We start from the raw sequence: 24,598 nt of genomic DNA, 5'->3' as shown, positions 1-24,598 counted from the left end.
CAATAAAAATATCAGCAAAGATGCCCATGTTTTTGGATCTTTTCCTTATCTTGTGATTTCCAGGGTTGTATGTTAGACAAATATAGGAGTGGCAGAAAGTTTCCATATGAGGAGAGGGATAATTTTGACTATTTTGTACTTACTCAACTGCTTTCCTAACACCAGAAGACATTTATAAACTTTTTTTCCCATTTAGAAAATACTACACTTAATTTACTTATTCCTGTAGCAGGGATTACACCATTTCACAATTTACCTGTTTAGTTTTGGGGTTTTGCAAGTTAACCATGCTGTTTGGAAATAAACTGGCTACGAAAATGGGTGATAAAAATTATGTGTGTTGTCTATTTGTTTTCAGACTCGTTATTCACTGCTGTGCAGCAATGAGGGCTGCTACCAGGAAGTGATTCAGAATGCTATAGGCAGCAATTCCACTGAGCAGGGGATGTACTGCTGTTTGCTAGTTCTGCTGTACGTGTGCTGCAGTGCTCACAAAGTCTGGCATAAGGATGCAGTTTACAGCAGATTATTTCTTTCTTTTTAATCTGTTGGCTTTTGCTTTGCTTGTGCTGGTTTTCAGTACTGGGAGTTCCCCCTGCAGAAGCAGCCTGGCTGTTCCCAGGGGCTCCAGTCTGTTTGGGTGCTGTAGGGGACCAGAACCTCAAGTAGCCATGTGAAAAGTCAGTGGAACTGGACCCATCTCCCAACAGAGGCACTTGTACTGCTAACAAAGCCCATAGCTGGAGCCTGACAAAGCAATCAGTCCCCATTTCGTCCACTGTTTCAAAGCAAAATTCAAGAAGCTGAAGTTGTGCCAGATGAAGAAAATAGAAAGGAACAAAACCTCTGACAGGTTAAACGTAAAAACCAGAAAAGCAGGCCAAGAAAGTTTGAGAAACAAATCGTAAGAGGCATAAAAGCTAATAATAAATTCTTTTTCAGACACACCAAGAGCAGGAAAACTGCCAAACAGTCTGCAAAGCCAACAGATGAACAAGGTATAAAAATAGTACTTAGAAAAGATAAAATCATAGTAGAAAGTTCAGTGATTCTTTTTCATCTCTGTTTGCTACAGAAACTTCAAGAGATTCCCATAGTGGAATTGAAAAAAAAACCCAAAAAACCAAACAAACCAGAAGAACTAAAAACAAACAAAAAAATCATACTTGCAAGGATCTGCCTAAAATTGAAGTGCCAGCAGGAGAGGTTGTGAAACAAATCAAGAAAACTAGGAGTAACAATTCATCAGAACTCACCTGACATTTAGAAATTAAGCATTTTAAGTGAATTAAATGCAAAGGTATGTAACAGCTGAATTATTTATCGTAACTAATCTCTCACAACATGTCCTTAGTAATAGAAAAACAGAAGGTACCAAATAAGATACTGTATTTAATAGGTTTCCATATAACACTTAATAAAATACAGAACAGTAAATCCAATGTATCAGGCAAATCAGTAGCACAGCACAGGAGACTTAGTGTTGGTGGTTTAGGCGTGCATTTTCTTGGAGATTGTCCTTAACAACTACACATCTCAGAAAACTGGCTCTGATCCATGGTATAGGGACTTCGTTTTACATTTACTCTGTTACTCCATGCAGCTGAAACTGGCTCCAGTCAACTCCTAACTGGCACCTGTAAATAGCAAACATGAAATTTTTCCAGCATAAACTTGGGAATTCAGGTATAATACATACTATTTCTTTCTATGTCTAGGATTTAATATACAGCCTTTGTGGCCACCCTTGGTAGCCCAAAAAAGGGACCACGGAACAGGCACTGAAGCCGAGTTATGTGTGGCTAAGACTCCCAGCAATCTTGGCACTAACACATGCCATTAGGAGGTCTGCTGAGACACCTTTAGAAGACCATGGAGGAGAGAAAGAGAGGAGGACCCAAGAAGGTAAGTCCAACTGCTTTTTGAAGTGCAACTTTTCAACACGAAACCCATCTCCTCTCCTCTGTACTCTCTATTTTTGGTAGCAGTCATAGATGCAGCAGTAGCCTGGGCAACTAGGGGACTCTGTGCCAAGCACAAGGTCAAGACCACGTCACTGTGACAGAGCACACATAACCTTCATCCTGTGAGTTACAGGCTCAATTTGGCCTCTCACCAGAGTTTTGTTTATACCTCCTGAACTGGAAGGTTGGCCCTTCAAGTTTTGATCAATTGCGATGATTTCTGATGTTTCCCTATTCCTTTCTAGTTTCTAATGAAAACCTTTTCTTGAACTAGATTTACTAGTCACATTTCACTGGGGCAGTGCAGGCTTCAGGTTGCCTGCAAAGCATCTGTTAAAAGTACCAGTATGAGGAATTTGGAACTACTTATCGAGTTCAGGAGAAGAACATGGCAGCCAGAGTGCTGAGGGCTCCCAGTCCAAGTAGGCAGGTTCTGGGCAGCACCCCACAATCATCATTCTGTCAAGAGCCCAGTGAAGACAGAGGTACCATCCACAAGACCTCTGTCTGCAGATGGCACTCTGCAGGTCCTTGATCCCGAGTCCTCTGCAGACAATGTGCTATTCAGAGTCTGGGTTTGGGTCCAGACAGATCTGGCAAGCCTAGTTATGACTCATTGGTTTTCTTTAGAATCCTGTACTCCTCAAATTTTTGTAGTTTCATAATAAGCCTCCTCTAAGTTAGCTGAAAACTGTTAAACATCTGTTCCTGCTCCTATTGTCAAAAATAAAGCAGTCTTCTGTTTGCCTTCATTTTTATTGGCACCCACTACTTGAGCATACAGAGCAAAACTCAGTCTAAATATTTTCCAATTCTATTTCCAGAATAAGTTTCAGTTTTGATGACTATTTTTCAGTGCTCCAGTCTACCATTCAAGCCACTTTCTTTACTATAGTTTTAGTCCTGGTACAGTTTGTTGTTGAAACCATGGTATGGCATGTAAACCAAAACATACGGACGCACCAGAATCAACTCTGTGATTTTCTTGTAATTCTGAAAACACCCTTTTATTACAAACAAAAGCATCGCTCAAATACCTTAATACCTTATAACAATAGAGAAAACTGCTGCAGGAGACAGGGAAACATTTTTACATAAAGGTTAATTTTACAACCAGCATTTCATGTGGTTGGCTCCCCCTATGACTAGCTGAATCCTTTATTTCTCTTTCTATAGGCAGTTTCTCAGACACCTGCACCTGAAAGTGTTCAGGGTCACCCTCATGGTCACTACTTACTCTCCTGAGAAATACCGTTTGCAGCTCTCATCTTTTACACATGTTCCCATTTAGGAACTAATATTCCTATCTACCTCACTTTATTTGCTTAAAACTGCTACTGCCTCTTACTGCTCTGTTTACATCCAGTTGCCACTTTGCTGCTTAAATATATTTTTACTGATAATACTGTATTTACTGTTCAGGAACCATGATTCTGGGTACCTAAGTAGTATAATTCAGGGTACCTCTATTTAGTAGAGTAAATCCAGTTGCCTCTGCCGAACTTAACATGGGCTTCTGTCTGTCTGGGCAGCATCGAAAGGTCAAATTCTCAAAACCTTAGTGTGTCCTTAGCTCCCTACTCCCTAATTTAAAAAAGTTTAGATTTGAAGTATTGTAACTCTTGGCTTCCTATTCTCAGAGGGTTGCGATTAGCAGTGCTTTCCATTCTAGGCAGTCAGGGGCTACAACCAGTCTGCTTTTACTAGGTCAAGATCAATCATCCAGCTTTGCTTGCCTGACAGAACAGCCTTTGCAGATAGCTGCCAAATGACAAAATACACACTATCTTGACTGTGTTATGTGCTTTTTTTCCCTGAGCCCTTGGACCATTAATTATTCCATCAACAACTATTAGATATGAAGGGGATGCGCTACAGTGATGGCCAATAGTTTCTATTTCATAATGACATAATAGTTCCTAGCTGCCTCAAATCTGTAAAATCTCTTCGGTTTGTGCCCCAAACCTGGTCATGCTGCAATTCAACCCATCTTGCATAACCATCTTGAAATTCACTGGAGGGATATACAGGCAGCATCTGACGTTGCAAATTAAAACCTTAGGGATAACCACGTAGAAGTATTGCCAGGATTCCTCTTACCTTCATGATACTGGTTGATATTCAGTGTCCAGACCGCTCTCTGAAGAGTTAGGTTTCCTTAACACAGAGACAGAAAAACATTCTAGGTTGCTTGTACAGCAAGAAACAGCCGTCCTCACTTTGTTAACAAACACACAAAATATGCATAAGCAGTCTGTTTCCCCGATATCATTGCTCTGTAATCTGTCAGTGTTTTTTGAAACGACACATGTGAAAGGGCTTCTAAATTCTGTTCTGTCAATCATTAACAAAAACCTCTAATAATAGTTGACCGTAACTCAAATACTATAATCCTTTCCCACTATTCCCACAGACTTAAATGGTTCTCTCACTAAAACAAATGGTTAATTGCAAGCATTGAAAACTAGGTTGAGCCACAGGGAATTACGATTTCTGGTCTATTCCCTGTCAAACTCCACATACAATTTCTTTCACTCATACAATTCCCACTCAGTACACATGCAAAACTGTTTGCTGCTGACAAGTTCAGCAGCCGTGTGAAGAAGTGAGACTAAACGGCAACACTGCTTTCTCAGGAACAAGAACTGTCTTCTCAAAGCCTGAGGCATATAGCCAGGGCTGTTAAAAGGCAAGCATGCAATCTCTAGCTGTATTTTTCTGGGGATGAGCAGAAGACCACAGCCTGTCTCACACGCTTCAGTAGAAGCAAATGTACTAACAAAAGTGAAGCCGGGAAGGTTTTGATGCAAGACATACAAGAAATCCTCTTTTCTTAAATACATAATTGTTTTTATTACTGTTGCGGGAAGATGTAGGAAGAAAACTCTCACATTGCACACACCAAATGATATTAGTTATTTTTGGTTTTTTCTTGATACTGACAAATGGTAAATACATTCAGAAAGACATTTTCTAGCCTTGGTGACAAAGAACACCCTTTTCTTCAGGAAAACACACCCTCACCTTCAAATTTTCTGCTGTCAGATGCACATTTTAGTTAGATTTCAGCAAAGGAGTGTGGATACTAGGAAATGCATTTCATCTCACCCGCTTGCAGGAAGCGCATAGTCTCCTTTTTTCAACAGGCTAGGTTAAAGCTTAACTCACATAAGCATACAGGCCCTAAAAGACATATGTGATTGACCTACTCAAATATACGCCCCGTACAAACATTATAGCTGGGTTTCACTATTGTGCATTAATGTGTCTTCAGTCAGGGAGGAAGTTTTCCCACTTATTTGCTAGTTTGACTTATTTTCACACCTTCATGAAACATGTTAACTCCTCTGTTGCCACTGACTCTGCACATAGCAGCGAACCATAAAAATACTTAAGAGAACCTGGGAATATATTCCCCATATGTTCCTTCAGAGCAGGGAGTGCAAGTCCCAAGATAGGCTGGGTCTTGCCAAAGCAAAGCCGGACTCCATTAGAATACACCGCACTAGGAGATGATTGAGCACTCCTGTGTACACACATGCTTCCTTCCCGGCTCCCTTCCACCTGGCTGGGCATTAGAACCACAATCTGGGATTGTACATGTTTTAGGATTGTAGGAGAAAAAAAAAAAAGTTACACTCATGTCTACATAACTCCAAGGGAAATATGTTTATACTCCTAATATTTGACGGCAAATAGACAGTTTGTGGAAGACTAGCTATATGCAGTAAGATCCAAAGTCTGTCAGTCACTTAACGAAGAGGCAAGTTTTTTCTCCCAGTATAAATCAAAACAACAAGAACCCAAGGGGATCCTTCCTCTACGAACTCAGGTAAGGAACCCAGCTCAGGCCACAGCTTCTGTCGTTGAATAAGAAGCTGCAGCCATCTTTTCTTTACCAATTTAGGGCAAAATTCTGGCAGAATGGAACACTGCTACTGAGGTTTGTGCAGCTGCTGCCATTGATGACCATAAACTGCCCATTGAAAATGTGGTTACCTGGGCTGGTGTCAGTGTCTGGGGCTCAGATCAGCTGGCGTGTGGCTGAACGGTCGTGAAGGCATAACCTTAGCTGTGACATTTCCTCATTTGTATATTCAGTGAAGTTCCTTCAAGCTTGAGAAGATGTTGAGTTTGACCTTTTTAAAAATGTGGTAAAGCTCCAGTCCCTATTAACAGATGCTGTATCTTTAAAATAGGAATTATTCTTTTGAGTATAATGAACAGTTCTGAATTTTTCTGGGTAATCAATGTTAAATTTGATCAACATGTAAATGTATTAAATTTATCAGATTGATTTATTCTCACTTCACTGAAAAACAAGTCTTCTGGGACATGCTACTACTTTCATGTTTTCCTTGACTGCTGTGTTTTTCTAATCTACCTAATAAATAATGACAGAAATAGAGCAAGCCATCTCTGATGTTCCATCACACCTTTTTTACCTTGAACTTTTGACTTCCTGTGGATTTGCATCTTTTAACAATTTAAAATGTCACTATTTTCAGCTGCGAACCCCACAACTACATGCAAACATTTGAAAGACATTCTTATCTCTAGTTAGATGATCTAGTAGCATACGTGCTCAGCTTCTGCAACCACAAGAGCCACCCCAGCTGTGATACTATGACATTCGCAATAATTTACAGTCCTAGGAGGAACTCTAGAGTACATTCACACTGGAAGAAAATACCACCGCAGTGGTAATAAGCATGAAACAGAATTGGCAGAAGCAAACTTTAAAAAAAGGACATTTTCTTTCTGGGTGTAACATTCCACATAGCCAGAACTACGAGTAGCAAGGAAGCTGCATCCTTGAAGCGGGAAACATCTGTGTATCATACCCAATGAGACCAATCCAAACAAAACCCCCCAACACAACATCCCACAAACAACAAACCCCCAAACAACCCAAGGAGTAAGAGAACTCAAAATGGCTACGAAATGTTTTCAGTCTGCTTAAGAGGCCTAGGAAATGTTTTTGGTGTTAAGAATGGATACTCACAGTAGTATTTCTTAGCTGGCCAACACAGACCGAAAAAAGGTTAACCTTTCCAAAGGCAGTTTGGCACAGACTGCCAGAAACTGGAGTGCAAGCAATACTAATTTTAAAATCTAATCTGAGAAGCTGTTTAATGGCTATCATATCTACAAGGGTAAAGAAAGATTAATTCACTATCAGTGCCCAAGGATGATGTACAACTTCTGTGAACATTTAAAACTTAAACAGCAATGCCACAAGCTCAATAAGGTGGCACAGAATGACTCCAAATTACTTATTATGGGCACTTAATGATAAATGCCCCTTTTAATATGTGTGTGTGTGTATATATATATATATATATATATGTTGAAAAGGACAGTTATCTTCCAGTTGTTATTTCCTACAAGGAAAACAAGCCTTTAATCACTTGATAGCATTTTCTTCTGCTTGGCAAAATAAGTTTGGGAGTTTTAGCAGCATGGCCGAACTCCCAAATTTGGAATAAGTTTGTCCAAATTAGCCTTTCAACAGATCAGCAAACAACTGCTGAAAATTCTTGCACACTTACGCTGATAACATGTTTTAATGACTACTTGCTACTATACGTATTTCAGAATTTGATAGGTGATGCTTTCAGATACTGAAATTTAGAATGCCATACTCTTCTATAAGCTTGAGACAAACACAGAGTCTAAGACTCAGTGTTGCTACCTCTGTAAACAACATGCCACGTACAAATTACTTTTCCTTTGAATAAAATGGCAGCAGCTGTCTATTTCTTTATTTTTTATTGAAGACTGGTTTCTATATTTAAGCTTTGCAGGGCTGCAAATAAATTCAGCAGTATATAATGGCACAACACAAGAGAACAAAAATTGTAGGGTGGTAATTCTTATACCCTATTTTCTAAGAAAGTTGATTAGAAGATTTCTACCTGAAAGATAACTACTCAAGGCAACAAACAAATTTACTAGAAAAAGGAAAAAGAAAAAAAAAAAAGACCCAAAATAAAACAAATACAGTGGTTTTAATTTCTTAAGCCTTACTGCTACCACTGCCATATATGCGAATATACATATATATATTTTATGTGTTTTTTTAAATACTGACAGAAGTATATTGACACAGACTACTTTGGTTTGAATGTATAGATTAATCAAGTCTAGATAAATTGGCTTCTCTCTGAAAGAATGCATGAAGCTGTTACCCCTGGTGTTTCCACAGTATACTAATACCTCTCCATATTAAACAAGTGTTTGTATTTTCTCTTCAAGTATGTGACAAAAAAAATATTAATTTTTTTCTAGTTATAGCTACTTCCAAACTGGGAGTGTTTGGGAGGATGCAACATCAAGTTTACAAATATGTCTGATTAAACAACTTAAGAACATTATTCTTGAACTTTTATACGATAATGTGGCAATAAAGTCATCAAAACTGGCAGGAAGAAGACATCAAGGCTTAAAATTGCAAAGCTTTCATGAGGTGAAAATATTTACAAGGCAAGAATCTTCCATTCTGTCTTTTCCACTTCAGTCAGTCACTGCTATATATATATTCCAGCTAGCCCACCTTATCAGTAACTATGCAAAATGGGTCAAGAACATATATAAGAAGCAGTAATAAAATGCAGACTGGGAACTGATGATTGTTAAACAATTTTTTTCTACCCTGGTCACCACAATGTGACAAATTAAATGACTGACTAACTGGTTTCATGCAGGAGAGTTTAATTAAAAAAAAAAAAAAAAAACCCACACACACCAAAATCCCCACACACTCTGTATTCTTTTACAGTAAATTAGAAAGATCAACCAGTTACTTCCTTTGCATAGAATGCAGGATGAGTAAACAACAGCAAAAAATGAGTCTAAAGAGGAGAATGGAAAATCCCAACACATTTTTCCCCCTTATGTAAAGCTTGCAAAATTAATTCCTTACTAGAACTGTTGCTCGTTACACTGAAGATAACCGACAGCTTGCTAAACCAAAACTAGGACCACCATTCTCTTTTTTTCCTTGCAAGAGCAAGACAAAAAAGAAAATTAAGTTAAATGAAGAACAACAATCTTCAACTACTGCACCTGCTTCACCCCGCTGCCGTGTGAAAGACCCACCCAATTAACAGGACAGACTACATGAGTCATGTACTTACATGTGGGAAACCGGTAAGGTAAATATATACAAAACAGTTATCAAGCACAAAGTAAACCCAGAAGAAAAATTAGAGGAAAAAATATGTCCACTAATCTTTCAATAAAAACAAATCTTGAAGGTTTATAATAGCCTGTGAAACTCAGAGTGAAGAAAGAAACAAGGCAATGAAGTAGTTGTGCACTTTTCAGTGCAAAAATACTGCCTGGAACACAGAGTGCATCTGATTTCTAACAAAGCAACAAAAAAACTCACCAATGTAGCTGTGGAATAAGCCGTAGAACAGAAACCTCCTAAGCCGTGCGGATTTTCTCCGCAGTTCAACAGACCTCCTAGCACTTAAGGACTGAAGCCTCTTCTGTCTATCCTGTAAAAGATTTTCTTCTGTCCCAAGTAGCTTCATGAGAAACTCCGAAGATCTTCATTATCCTTGGTTGGTTTTAGATTGCCCTTCTCTAACTCATACCTTACTGTATAAATTGAGTCAATTCACAGCATGCAGAAACAAATGATCTTACTATGTTTTATTTATTGGCATTTATAATGCTTCCTGGAAGAGAAACATGTACATACTAGGAGTTCTCTGCAATTAAAGAAGAAATTTGCACAAAAAAGTTAACTGCTCAGTTAGTGTATTCACAGGATAGTGACCAGCATGAGTACATCTGTAATTTATAAGATGTCTAAGCCATATTTTTAAACACTAAATGTTTCCTTCTGCTTTGGCTCACCAAAAGGCCATTTTATTCTGAAGCAGCTATATATCTTTAAACAGACACAACTACAAGGAAAGGAGAGACTGCACAGAAGCCATCTGATTTCAGTTTTCTTTATATTTGTTATAGGAAAAAAAAAGGTACCTATTCCAGTCCAGTTTAAATGTAGATTTACATTTGAAGTACCAAACTGAAACGCTCTAGCTGAGGTAATTTCAAATTCTCATTACATTTATTACATAATGCAGAATTTATTTTGGCATACTATGCGTGGCTGCTATCCTTTCAGAAATCAAACTGCCAAAGTGTCTGTAATGGAATAAAAAATTTAAAATTAAAATTCAGTATGGTCAATCCACTTCCAAATTTGCATAAATCTTCCACGATACATTAACACACAGGAGGAAAGGGACTCAAGCAGTTCTTAAGGTAAATACAGGAATCAAAAACACTGCTAGATTTCAAGTCAACAAAAAATAAGTCACTATCTGACCTCTACATAAATAAATGCAAAGTTTTCTTGCATTATTTTGGTTTATTCTGTACAAGTTTCAGGAATTAATTTTACTTAAATATAAGTCTTACACCTATTTAATCCAGGATCTTAATGAAAATGGGAAGGTTCACAGTTCTAATATAGAACTTGCACAACAGTTATCTTAACACTGACAAAACACGGAATGGCATATAAAAAGATTTAGAAATTACACATTTTAAATTGAAGATGTTTTATCTCACATTCACTATGAAGATGACTTTTGCATGACTTTTATCCTTTAGTATGCAACTTCATTCTTTACCTGCCAAACAAAGTGTACAAGTTATCACAGCAAAATTTACAGAATAACTGATTTTGGCCTTGGTCTCAGAAAGACCTATTTACACATTTGAGATAAGTAAGCATCTTCTTCCCTTTGAATTCTATACATGTGTTCAAGCTTTAAGCTTATATTTGGATCTACAAAATCCTGCAGAATAAAAAGTCTCTCAAATATACATCTTAGACCATTAGAATACAGTGTCTTTATAAACATGAACCTATCTTTTGCTAAATTACCCACTCTCATCACATGGACGCCCCTAGAAAATAAAGCACTCCCACAGTTAACTCCTTGGTGCTGAGGGGTTTGCCTCCTGAAAGCAGATATTAGTCGGAGGGGTGTGTATATGGATGAAATCATTGCACAAAAAGAGACTACCATGCCTAATTGCCCCCAAATGCGACTAATCCTGTAAATAAGAGAGGTATGTCCTAGTGTACATTAAGTATCATAAATCATGTGTGGAAAGACTGCAGCTGCTCAGTCATCACGCTCCCATGTGTTCACTGTCTTATCTTATTCTTTGGAGTTTGTGTCATTAATTGAACATTTCAAGTAAGATCAGATTTGGCTGGAGATTTATTTATTTTTAGTTTTTTAAAAATTCTGGTTCTGAAGGCCCACTGCCAATGGCAGATCACTTTAATGAAAAAAATGGATCTCAACACCAAAAAGTTAATGATGTTTATGTATACTTGAAACATTGGAATATTACTAAGGGTTTTTTTTGTCTTGTGACAATCTAGCAACAAGATAGATTTTGTTTTTTCTCTCAGTTTAATATTTAACCCATGCCCAAAAATGAATGACTGCTATAAAGGCAGCAGTTATTCATGCCACCGTCAGAATTTCCAAAGCACTGGTGAGTTTAGAATTAAAAGAAAAGCAAAGTACAATTACAAACAAGTACATGACTTTACAGAAGGCCTCATTGTGGTAAATTATATACAGCATAGTGTTCTTCTTTTCCTTAAAGTGCTACTATCATCATATTGATATTGTTTCTTCTTTTGTCATTTTTTTTAGTCATCTATTGTTTTAGAAGATCTTTCAGTACAGCACCAGCACTGGCATCAGGGGACACTGGCAGTGGTGTAAAAGTAGGCAATGCATCAGAAATAGGTTTCATAAGCAGATGTCCAGAATTACTAGTGGGCATTATGAGAGGCACTGCTGCAGATCGACGTGCTAAAAATGGGTTTGCATCTGGTCTTCTGCTCATTGCTGAGGCTGCAGAATCTGAAATATTAAAAAAAAAAAACCCAAAACACTCAAAACAAAATGCAAGAAAATGTTAGAAAGCATTCATAAGTCTACACAATTTTACAGCATTTGTTCACATCTTTGTGTATTACTTTTGCAACATGACAATCCTATCTTCTTGCCATAGACTGGACCTCACATGGATGCTCTCAAAGATTTTCACTCTCTCTTCTCTCATCTTGGATCTCAGCTACCACTGTTACTTTTGCTGAAGAATTCCTATATCTACACTTCAAGCTGCTACTTACAAGACTGACAAAGATCAGGGCACTCCCAGGACCTGCCAACCACATCATGCTTATCGGCAGCTACAATTCAGTTGACAGTCCAGGCACCTCTGTGACAAGCATCAAACACCTTTTGCCAAGGTTCACTTCATGCATGCAACGTCAGGCATGAATTATCTGCCACATTGACTCCAGCACTATGTGAAGGTGCAAGGTCCCTTGTGCATGCACAACAATGCAGCACACTGGCGGGTTTCCCACCCCACAGTGTACTGACACAGCTTCCCCAGGGTCAGCCCACACTCAACCCCTGCAATAAACATCACGGAGTGTCGCAACTTAGTTTTGAGGCAAAACAACGTTTGCTCATTAGTCAAATTCTAACAAAATTCTAGTTTTAATAAAGTATTACTAAACTTTTTTTCTAAATCTAAGAACTGACTTGTCCCTCCTCACCTTTCCCCATCAAATCATCAGTCAGGTCCAGGTGTAACCTGTTCTCAAGGTTCCTACACCAAATGTAGAACAGAAACCAGACTAACATTCCTGTATCATACTAATTGTTTGGATAAGTGATTTCATTCAGCTTTTTTTTTTATTTTAAAAAAGATCTTACATCATGTAAATATCCCAATTCTCATAAATACATTTCTATGTGGATATTGTACTGGTATTTGTGTTCAGCACTTAGAAATTGCTACCATATAGTTTATTTCAAGGAACAAAAAACTTAAAGCACCCAAAAAACTAAAGGGATATATATATAATGGGTGTCTAGTTTTACAAGCCAGCAATTTATCTCCTGAACGGAGAAAAGGAACCAATAATTTCATTCTTCCAGACAAAGAAATAGGTTTTTTTGTCAAGTAAAATAGGTACTGTACCTATTATATTACTGTTACACTACAGTAAGTGTAGTTACAGTAAGGAAGAAGAGTAAAAAGAAAGTTAAGTTTTATTTAGGTTTATTTAAAAAGTAAAAAAAATACTGCTTTCAGAGATAAACTGGTATTTCACAGTAGACATTTATACCTTGGACATCCAACTACTTTAGGTGAATTGAAAGATTTTTTAGCATCTCTCTCTCTGTATATCTATACAATACATAGTATTTGGGGGTTGGGTTTGTTGGGGTTATTTGAGTTTACAATTAAAAGTTTCAATCAAAACAAGCTGCAAATCAGCAGGACTGTATTAAGGTGAAGTTTTAAACGTATGTAAAAAATTAAGTACAAACTCGATCAGCTAAACTGACAAAGAGCATTAATTTCACTATACATAATACAAGCATAATTCCTCTCTGCCTTAGAAAAACTGAAGTCAATACTCATGCACAGCTTACAGAGATTTCAAATCACGCCATCTACTGATTTTGTTTCAGTCCTCTCTGAGCAACCCGGTCCTACATACCAGAGAGGCACTACAAGGCTGGTATTACCTGCATTCTTCACTCAGTGATCTGATCAACAGGAATACTGAAAATCAGGACTCTCTTCACTGATACCGTACGGAGTTGCCTGCATAGCATCTGTTTGGCTCTAACAGGTGCTGTTAAATCCTTTCCATATCTAAGGGAATTTGGTCCTTCTAATATTCTGTATTGAAATTTTAGGAAGTAGGGTATAGAAGCAGTGGGAAGGAGGAGTGGGAGGAGAAGGAAACAAGGGCATGAGGGGAGAAATCAAATTCATAGTTCATAAGTGAGGAAGCACAGAATCACTGAAATCCCCTTGAAGATTCTATCTTTAGTTATTTATGTGCTGTGTAAAGGTTCAGATTTCCTTTAAATGTTACCTTGCATTTGACTGTTGGATGGAGTACTGCTAGTTTTACCAGTTCCTGCTGCTCCTAAAAGTTTCATATCATGAACAGACAGCTTGGGTGGAGGAATACTTGGGCAAGATTCTGTTTCGAGGAATTTCACAAACAATTCTGAAAAAGACTACAAGAAGCTACTAGTTATTATATTTTACTGATGCTCTGTTGAAAAATATCTAAGTTAAAAATACATACATAAAACAAAAAGCTGACAACAGGCTCTCAAGAACTTTGTATTGGTACTTTGTGACAAATTTATTTTCAAAATACACAGGTTTTGGTTGTCTCAGTAAGTGATATTTATGTGAAAATTATACTCTAAAGATAACACTCATGTCCACCATGGTTGCATTATTGATTTACGCCAATTGTTTCAAGAATCCCATGCTGCTACTGAAATCACAGTATTTCCTGAGCATGGGCTCAAGCAAATCACTCTTCCAGAAACACATAGAACTTAAAACATTTCTCTGTCAAATAAAGCAATGGGTTTTAAAAGTCTTGAATAAAGGAAACATGGAATGACTAATGTGTCAGTAGCATCACATAATGGAATCTTGCTTAGTAAAGCCTGTGCTATACATAGAAAAGCATTGATTTTCCTCTTTTATGTCTGTAGTTAATCAGACCACAATCCTCTGGTGGCCTAAGTGCCTGCATTGTTTTTGTGGGCAAAACCCCAATCCCTACACTTCAAGATAATTTACAGGAATCAGTTCTCACTGTGCTTTTCTAGCTCAATGAGCAAAAAATGAATGTTAATCCCAAAAGCCCAATCCCTCAGTGCTCTAATCTTGAGAGTGCTTTTACTGGTCTGCAAAATGGAAAGTTCCACAGATAAACTGCTCCCATGGATGATGCCGAGAACTGTTGCTTTACAGTATTTGAAAGCTTAAAATATCAGCTTTATTATGCTGAATATAAGAAGTGCTAGCTGCAGCAGCTAAGAAAGCTTTTCAAATGAAATTCAAAGGACACATGGGAACACAGTCATCAAAATATGATGTCACAGTCTTCTACACTGCTGAGTGTCACACAGTCCCAGACTCCCACATGTATTTAACCTGTCAGCTTGCAAGATCAAGTCCATACTGTAAGAAGCCAGTGATCCCAGGAACCAGTGGAACAGCGATTTCTGTATTAGCCCAACACTTAGCATTGTATAATTTTCATCAATGCCTACATATTTATTTAGTGCAGGAAAAAAATCCTTATGGCAAAGCAGTTGCACAAAACCAAATAATCTTAAGATACTGCAGCATCAATACGTGAAGCTCAATATACTGATGAGCCGAACATCGGCATTAATATGCAACTGCCCCATTTTTTCCACTCAAACAGAGAATGCACACAATTCTTACACTATTAAAAATGTTCTGATGAGTTGGCCTCAAAGGTGTACTAGGGACACTTTTTGACCCAGCTCCTCCACCAAGCCAGCCAGTCACCCAACTTGTAACTCCTCTTTGGTCTTCAGATAATAACTAGAAAGTATTAAAAAAAAAAAAAAAAAACAAAAACCAAAAAAAGTTAAGAAACTAAAAATAAAGCAACAGGTAAAAGAAACTGCAACACTGTGCTCATTATATTTATCATAACTACATGGTAATTACACAGATAAATAATAAAAAAAAAATCTCAAAACTTTAATTACTGTCAAAAATTTATTCTCTGCCTCCCAAAGACTGGCAGTTTAAAACCCTGGCTCTTTACTTAAAAACATAAGCCCCACCTTCTTCACAATACCTAGTGGTACATACAAAACTGGCTTACTTTTCTGTAACTGATATATTACATGTTATAAGACATAACAGCACAAAGTTAAATACCTACCCTTCCACATTAGCACTCCTCAGCAAAATGAGATCCACTCTATTAAAATAGTGTTATCAAAAGATTATATTAAGATCAGCATGTCCCACATAAAAAATTAATTCAGATGAAGAACAAAACCCACACTTTCCCCACAAGAAGTAGGGGGACAGTTACATTTAGTTTAGCAGCAAGTCATTCTATTTTCAGGCAAGGATTCCACAAATAAAAAGGGAAGTCTAGTTTTCTACGAAGTATTACCTGATCAAGTTCTTCCTTCTTTATTCCCAAGATACTTCCCATTAACCTTAACACTTCAGGACGTTTATTTTTTGGAGTATGAAAATGTCCAACAAAGAGATTTCTCATCAGGACCCTGGAGAACAAAGGAAGACTGTTATACAGTAATACTGATGCAATTATTCCTCATACTCTTGCCTAACTTAAAATAATCCAAATAAACAAATCTAATGCAAGGAACCAATTTCCTTCCCCTACAAGTTATAACATTGCTTATACAGAAGTGTCAATTTGGACAGCATTAGCAATACTTATGCAGTAAGGTGAAACTGAGTTGTGCCTGAGCAAGTCTGACATAAGTACTACAAGTAGGGACAATATTTATTCTTGATTCAGGAGACTGTTTAAACAGACACTTAAGTGCAGACATGCACGTCCCAAATCAAGACATAAGCAAGGGAACAGGGGAACCCATTTGTCTACCCCTGTTTCAGTTCAGGTAAACAGAGTGTGGGGGGTGGGGAACCCAAACAAACAAAAAAAACCACTAAAACCCAGGAAGAGGGGTTTACACAACATCCAGGTGATGCTAGCTACATGGGAGGGCTTGCTGTTCACACCTTAGACATAACAGACTTTCATTAAGAACTTTTATCTCCATTTGCAGAACTCAAGCTACAGAAGCGCACTTCAACTTAAGAAAAATATCAGTAATCCAAATTTACATACACACTGGTTTCACTAATAAAAATTACTATTTACAACCACCAATCGAAAAATGCCAAAGTAATCAAAGTATAATTACAAGATCACATACAGAAGCCCAGTTCTGCACTACTTTTACAGCTGTGTTAGTAACATATCTGAACACTGTGAGGAATAAAAATAAAAAGTGTGTACCAAGCCTTTCACTAAAGACTTACTTGTCCACTTTTCCTTCTGTGCTGTTCATAAGATCCATTAGTTTATTTTGTACATCTTCTAACATTTCTCTTCTGATCTCACCTATAAAATGTTAGGTCATAACAAATAAATAAAAATTGAAACTCTGAAACTTTGTTGCAAAACTTATTAATAACACACATTTTAAAATAACAATATGTTAATACTGTTATGGTACTTTTTTAAAAAAACAAAATTAGCTTGATTTTGCATAAAAAGGGTCAATCTAATAAGTGATCATTATTTTAAATTGGAAGCTAAAACTTCTGAAATGATAATACTAAAATACAGGAACACACAGAAAATAAATAAATTGCTGAAGTTCTGATGAACTGCTGTTCCTCCTAGGTAATACAGAACTGGAAACAAACGCTTGATTAAGGGCTATAGTCCTGTGGTGACAATCTTTTTCATAACCTGACCAAACTGTATGTTGGCATCAGGTCTTTTGATCTTCGTACTTAACCTCAAGTATTTCCTAAACCCAGCTATTCTGCATATTCTACTATCAGGTTGCTAAAGCCTTGACGTTCTACGCAGTTCACCAGTCTCCCAGGAGAATTACTGCCTCACAGAGCCAACTCCTTCCCACTCCTGTTAACTGATTGAAGCTCTTGCAACAACGTGCTGGAACACACTAATGTATCCTAGGAGCAGTGCTGCTCTCCACAATTCGGTATAGCAGCAAGAAAGGCTCTGCAGAGTTTTATGCAAGATTCCCCATACTTTTGGGAATATAAATATTCAGTTAAAAAGTGGCAGACGTGAAATGCCACAGCTACCACAAACAGAAGGCAAAACTGAGAGGAAAATGGCAAGTACTTTCAGCCTGGCATCACGGCCTACAAATTAAATGAATAGGCCAGTATAAGTTAGTTAATATGAGCTTGTCTAGGAGAGCGTTAGGAGTCACTACACATATTTTCTGCCTTTTTTGCATGCTGCCTCCAAGTTCTGATATTGTTCTATAGTGGCTGCAATGAAATCTGTTCATCTGGGATATCACAACACCAATACCAGCTTTCTTGGCCTACACAAAGGATCCTATTTTTCCTCTCCACAAACCCAAAACAGGAACTATTAAAACAGCAAGAGAGGAGTTTAGATTCTGCATTCGCTACTGCTAGAGCTTTTCAGCTTTCTGAAGTTCCTGACCTTAATCAATTATTTTTCCACTATCTACACACTTGAGCGCCATGACATCAGAGTGTTTAATGAGGGAGATACAAACATAGTAGCCCGTTTCAATAAAAGGAACCATGGCATGATATTGTTATATTCACTCTTGCCCAATAATTTCACAGCACCAACTTCTCTACAATTCTAAGATTCCACTAACACAAATTACTTGTTAGGTCAAATACAGAATACACCCAATTACCCCAACCATTCTATGCCAGTAACTCAGGCTTCCTCTGACCTCCCACAAAACTATAAAATAAAGCTCACAATAAAGGAAAAAAAAACTCTCCTAAAAGTTTTACTTGCCATAAATATTTTACAACATTCTGATTGTAAGGAAACCAGGCACAAAGAATAAAATTATCTGATGTACAGGTCTACACAAGTTTATACAAAAAACACAGGAGTAAAAGTGCTAGAAAAACTTCTCACTTAAATCCCCAAACAGGATTTAAGAACATTGGCAGCAAGAAGTTTTCAGACAAGGAAAAAAAAAATAATTACAAGGTACAAAGAATTCTTAGACGATAAACTAAAAAATGGATATACCTTAGCACAGTAAAAATAGAATTTTTCTCCAAAATGGGGTTCTACAAGATACTACCTTTGAACTCACTTTTTTCCTAATAAAAGTAGAAGTAAGTCTTAATCACACAAAAAAGGTTGAAAAATACAACATGGACTATCCATGTGAAAACCAACTCTACCCCATAGTTATATAAGCAGAAATGGCGAGCTTTTTCTCTTTTCCCTCTCTAAGGTTGAATGCTTATCTTCAAATCCTATGGAAAAACTGCTGATCAACTTAAATGTCCCTCCCCTAATTAATAGTGCTTCATTTAAAAACCAAAACCAAACCCACAAAAGATACACTTTTCTTGTAGTTAATTTCTAAAAAGCCTCAACATCTTTGTATGGAAAGTGACTTTTATAAAGTTTATATCCTTCAGATCATCCAGGATGCATGAAATACATTCCACTCTAGTTTGCACATGGCCTTCAATCTTTAATAAATGCATGCCACAAGTAAGTTGACACAACATGGTTCTCAACACCAATAACTCCATGGAACCTGCACAGACTTCTGGTATACACACACCAAAGAGCTAGGCTGTGAAATAGATGCAACCTAATACGTCCCGTTCAAATACTCCACATCTTTATATAAATGTTTTACTTCACAGACATGAATTTTAGAAAGTACAGAGTAGAACAAACTAACTCGTGTCATGCTGGGAAAGCTCCTATTCAAGGAACATAAAGATTAAACTCCTTATTCAGAACAAGTTAAAACCCAAACAAAATTATATATATTATACAACAATACATCTTGTAACAACTACATCCATATGCACTGAAATCAATTCCAATAGTATGACAGCTCTTCAGCACCACTCCCTCTCAAAACACCAGGGTGAGGCACAGAATTAATCTATGGTTTTAAGGTTTAAACTTACTTAAATTATGGTACTTTGTGGTTAAATAGGAGCCCAATACTTGAACAGAAACATTGTCAATATAATTATGGAATGATAACAGCTGTAGGAGCATACACAGTAGCTGAATTATTTGGGTCGCCACAGAGTAAGAGAATTAAGCTAAACTACTAATGCTGCAAAAAGACAAACAGCATCTGAAAACAAGTTTCAAGTATATGTTATGTTGTCGCTATTGCTCTTCAAAGCAATACCATTATGAGTTTCCTTTTCAATTTTTATTTGTGATGAATTTTAAAACAAATGTATTAACAATTTAAATGAAATGTTACTGTTTGGTGTTTTTTTTTCCTGACAGAAAGATCTTGTATCAAAGAGGACCAACTTTTAAGGACAGCTACACAGCTATATTCCATCCACAGTGACTATGCAACTCTATCATTAAACATATTTTTTAAATGGAATATTTCCTTCTAAAATAGAATTTTACAGTTGAAAAGGACTTAAAACATGTATTTCATGTGTATGAAGACTGAATAACAAAAAAAGTCCAGAGCCAAAATTCAGCATGGACTGCTGTAAACCAGACATTTACAACAGTCTCCAGTAATTTGTTAACCATTTATGGCAATCCAGAAAACTGCATCTGGTACATCGTATACTTTTCCATTAAAATCACTTCTCCTGCCAAAAAAAATCTATAAAGAAATCCTTCAAAAGATTTGGCCAACAAAACTGTGTCTGGGAATGTATTTGGCCAATTTTCAATAAGACATTATGTGTTTTCTTGTGTAAATAGAGAAAATGGAGTGGTCTCCTTTCTTCAGTAAAAATTATAATTTATTCTACAACATTAAAGTGCTGTTTCCTTTATGCAACAATCCCTTTTCAAGTCTCTTAACAAGTAAATAGCTTGCCAATACAATATAGCTTGATAAAATACTGAGATTCAGTTTTCTCTTGAAGTTCAAATCCCTCCTGCTTTCATATGCAAAATTAACCACTAATGAAGAGCTTCCCATTTCAGAGTGCTGTATTTGCCTACGTCAAAGTTAATTTCAATCCAGGGTGTTTGAACACTTTTGCTGTAAATGTCTGTAGTGAGACAGAGATTCAAAAATGTCAGTATTTAGTTGGACTTGAACTTTAATTTAGCTTGTAAAATTCATATGTGAACTCAGGGCGCACTCCTATGATGCCCATTTGGATGCCAAATTGCACTTAGACACAACTAAATTTAAGTAAGTACACATTAAATTATGTAGTAGAACGGTCGTAACTTTTTGTAGAGTTCTTGCTGAAATTGTGAAGACTTTCAAATGACTTTTCACACCAACTATTTGATCATAAGCAAGTATGCCTTAAGAAAATATTGTTTATTTCAAGAACATAATTTAAACATTAATAGCAATAATTAGTTGTACATATTCAGAGCAAGAGTTACCACAGCATCCAGCAGAGATGGTGTTCCAGGTCTTCCCCAGCAAGCCTTAATTAAAGGCATTCATCCAAAAATTTCCCACAGACATGGGGAAAAAACCCCCAGAAAGTAAGAGCTGTTAAGTGATCACAGAGAGTGAGAAACCTCTGCTCTTCAAGGTCCCTTTTTAGAGCCACTTCAGGAACCAATCACAAGTTTTCCTCTGATTTTAGTTATCCCATATGCTCAGTGAAAGCCTGACCAGGGGATGCTGCAATAATAGAAAAATACCATGACCCTCAGAAATAAAGGAGGAAAGAGAAAGCAGGACTCAGTTGGTAAAAAGGAGGAAAAGACAGATAAAAAAAAAAAAAAAAAAGAGAAAAAAGCCTAATTAGTATTCCCTCAGCAGTCAGTACTCTTTAACAATTTCACCCATATCAGAACCATTGTGCAACTAGACACAGAGAAGTGTCTTTCCCTCTTGGTTCAATGAAACATTGCAGACAAAATTACAAGTCAGGGCTGAAATGTAAGTACAGAAATCCAGCAAAATTATTATTAGGACTAAGTCCTGCTTGCTGTGACTCCTTTCTCATAAAAACTAAAATTAATGCAGTAATGAAAAAAGTGACCTTATGTTACTCATTGCTATTCTGTCATCTCTTACGTGCGTCTGAGCTTATAAATCTTACTGATGTTTCATGTACAAATACATTGTATAGAAATTTAATTTCATATTTTTCCATTTGATTAGACTAAATAGCATAGGGCCATAAAACAGAAATACATTGAAATGGCATCAATTTTTAGTAAAATGTTATTCTACCTTTTTAGGCTTTCCTAAAATGTGTTTATAATACTAAATGTGTTTATAAAAGAGAAGGCTACGCATCTCCTACATAATTCACGTTTCTGTGATGTCAGAAAGAGGAAAAAACGCAAACCCAAACCACATTCCAAAACATTAACAGAATCACAAAATCAAAGAAACATTTATGTTGGAAGAGACCTCTAGACCTCTAGATCATCTAGTCCAACCCCTCTGCTCAAGCAGAGTCATCTACAGCAGGCTGTCCTGGACCATGGCCAGTTGGGTTTTGAATATCTTCATGGATGGACACTCCACATCCCTGGGCAACCTATTCCAATTTCTGACCATGCTCACCATAAATAACTTTCCTCTTTTTCATAAATGTTTCTTCTGGCAAATTCCTCTACCAGCTGGCCAAGTTTTGTCTTCAAATCCAAAGTAATAAGATTCATCAAATATTAGAATACTTAATCTGAGAACAATACGAATGGCATATTTCTAAATATGAGCAATCAGGAAGCTTATTTGAAATGAGATTTAAAAATACAGTCTAAAGATGCGTCCAAGACCTTCCAAATAAACTCTTCAGACAGCCTCATATCCATGCAAGAGCTGCTTTCTCTACATCTCTAACCAACAGCACCCCCTTTCTCTGTACCTCACTGTATTCCTATGTCTCTGTCAGTTAGGTAGGTAGTTACTGTGGAAAAATCTGACACCACTTAGTATTTCACAAACTTTTAAAAAACATACTTACAGAGGTAAATCAAGGGCTTTAGTATTTAGGGGGGAAATAACACCCAAACCAAGCAACCATAAAACTCACTGACTACAGGACTTCCTTTTGAGAAAGATCCCTAACAGAAGGTAAACATACTTTTGCAGATATCCTTTATAAATAGGGAAGTCCTCAAAAGGTGACAAGAGAATTATTCTTTTCCTCATATGAAACACATTTTGCAAAGTTTCTAGGAATACTACATTGTCATCTCAGCTGCTTGGAATGTTTTAAGCAGAAACATAAAAAAGCAGGTACCTTCTTTCTTAAGTTCTTCAATCTGCTCCTCTTTGACGTCAAGCTGCTCAGTAAGCCTTGATGCTGCATCCAGTGCGGCATTTGCCTCTCCTAAACTTTCCTGAATAAAGCACAGGAAAGGGACAAAAAGACAAGCAAGAGAGTTCACTATCACAATTATGCTAATTCAACACAGATAAAACGTAACAGATGCAGAGGCTTCAACTCGTTCTTTAGAATAACTGGATTGTAAACATTCTCAGAAAATGGACAGTCAGCAGAGGAATACTACTTTGCTGACCTTCTTATTAGTGCCCCCCTCTCTTCCAAGGAAGAGAGAACAATTGTATAACGATGTACTCGTAAGACAGTAACAACACAGTAGTCAAAAAATTCAGTCAACAATTAATATTCAGTTTCATAGGGTTCAATTTCATTATTCAGCCTACCTGCAGTGATATAACTTTTTCTTCTAACTTTTCTGCTTTTTTCTTCCATTCTGCAGTCTGGTTTTGGTGTTTCTCCAGTTCTGCTGAATACATAGCTTTTTCTTCTAAAGGGTTAAAACACAAACCAAAACATCTTGATTCACAACATGTAACTCTTTTTGGGATATGCAATTACAAAACCTCAGCATTATCATATCTGGTCTTCATAAGGTAGAGGTGGAATTCCAATTTCATAAATGCCATATTGACCACCAGTTTTCACAGGGCCAAAATTGGTTTTGAAAGTTTTTTTAAAAGACAACAGCTTCTGAAACTCAAGCTATGAAAACGGAAACCAGGTAATTAATAATTAAAAAGCACCAAAATCTGGTAAGTATCCCAGCCGAAAAACGCTTGTTGCGATCTTTGTTATTTCTTGACAAAACTTACCCTGTTGGAATTGCTCTAGTACCATCTGCAGGTTGGCCAGTGACAATGCATACTGCTTCACTTGGTCCTGTGAGATGGTGAGCTGTAGCACAGTCTCATCTCTCTGCTTGGAAACAAGGTTTAACTGCTCTTGCAAAGATTCAACTTGCAGGCTAGCTTGATGACTTAATGAAAATAAAAGAATAAAACACATTATTTATGAAGACAGTAACAGAAGTCATCAGAGAGAAAACTGAATTCCAGCAAAAATAGCTTACCTTTAAATTTCCCCCCCCAATCCATTTAAAAATAAAAAACAAACCTAAACCCCCCACACACACACCCAAAAAAACCCCCGAAAACCACCACCACAAAACCAACAAAATATTTTAAATAAGTCTGGTAACAAAATTTTGGCAATAAAAAAAATCCCAACTACTTTTGTTTGAAGTGCATTAGAAAAAGAAAAAAATAATCTTTGTTGTTCATTATTGTCACAGTGTCTTTATAAAAAAATAATTCATATCCTGCTAATTGTCTGCTTCAAGTACTACAGGAATCAATAGGTCTTTCTACCTATTTTTACTTTTAAAGCCAGACTCCAAGAACTCAGTATGTCTTGTTCCATACTGACCACTGAATGCCCCGTTTAATTTCCCATTATGTAAAAATATTATGAACCCCATTTTCTCCTACGCCAGTCTTTTTAAAGAGTGCATATCAGGTGGCAAATAGGCAGTATTACTTGAAAGCTATTTGACAAGTTTGACGAAGAATTAAGAAACATTCTGATGAACAGCTTTAACAGAAACTTCTCCCAACTTTTCCACTTCCCTATTTTTCACAACAAATTCTGCTCAACGTTCTCAGCAGAGATTTTTAAGAGCAGAATCCACCTCTGGCACTTAAGCAAAAAAGAAAGACTGCAGCCAC

At 36.9% G+C, this 24,598-nt stretch overlaps 2 protein-coding genes across 6 annotated transcripts in view; both read right to left on the bottom strand.

Annotated features, from left to right (window-relative positions):
- FBLN5 (fibulin 5) overlaps positions 1-4,277 on the bottom strand; it is a 60,822-nt gene extending 56,545 nt beyond the window's left edge. For all 4 annotated transcript variants that reach the window (XM_037393774.1, XM_037393772.1, XM_037393777.1 and 1 more), the window contains exon 1: positions 4,065-4,277. The gene's annotated coding sequence lies outside the window, so the exon portion shown is untranslated. The remainder of the gene's footprint in view (positions 1-4,064) is intronic.
- A 5,334-nt stretch (positions 4,278-9,611) lies between these two features.
- TRIP11 (thyroid hormone receptor interactor 11) overlaps positions 9,612-24,598 on the bottom strand; it is a 35,742-nt gene continuing 20,755 nt past the window's right edge. For both annotated transcript variants that reach the window (XM_037394117.1, XM_037394118.1), the window contains exons 13-20: positions 23,687-23,850; positions 23,258-23,361; positions 22,830-22,929; positions 16,923-17,004; positions 16,021-16,135; positions 15,309-15,431; positions 13,924-14,071; positions 9,612-11,878 (exon numbers count right to left, since the gene is read on the bottom strand). In XM_037394117.1, the coding sequence (XP_037250014.1) occupies positions 11,670-11,878; positions 13,924-14,071; positions 15,309-15,431; positions 16,021-16,135; positions 16,923-17,004; positions 22,830-22,929; positions 23,258-23,361; positions 23,687-23,850 (1,045 nt within the window). In that variant the 3' untranslated portion in view covers positions 9,612-11,669. The remainder of the gene's footprint in view (positions 11,879-13,923; positions 14,072-15,308; positions 15,432-16,020; positions 16,136-16,922; positions 17,005-22,829; positions 22,930-23,257; positions 23,362-23,686; positions 23,851-24,598) is intronic.

This window comes from Falco rusticolus, chromosome 7, assembly GCF_015220075.1.
Source record: "Falco rusticolus isolate bFalRus1 chromosome 7, bFalRus1.pri, whole genome shotgun sequence".
NCBI classification, from domain to species: Eukaryota; Metazoa; Chordata; class Aves; order Falconiformes; family Falconidae; genus Falco; species Falco rusticolus.
This window is presented reverse-complemented; position numbering and strand designations above follow the sequence as displayed.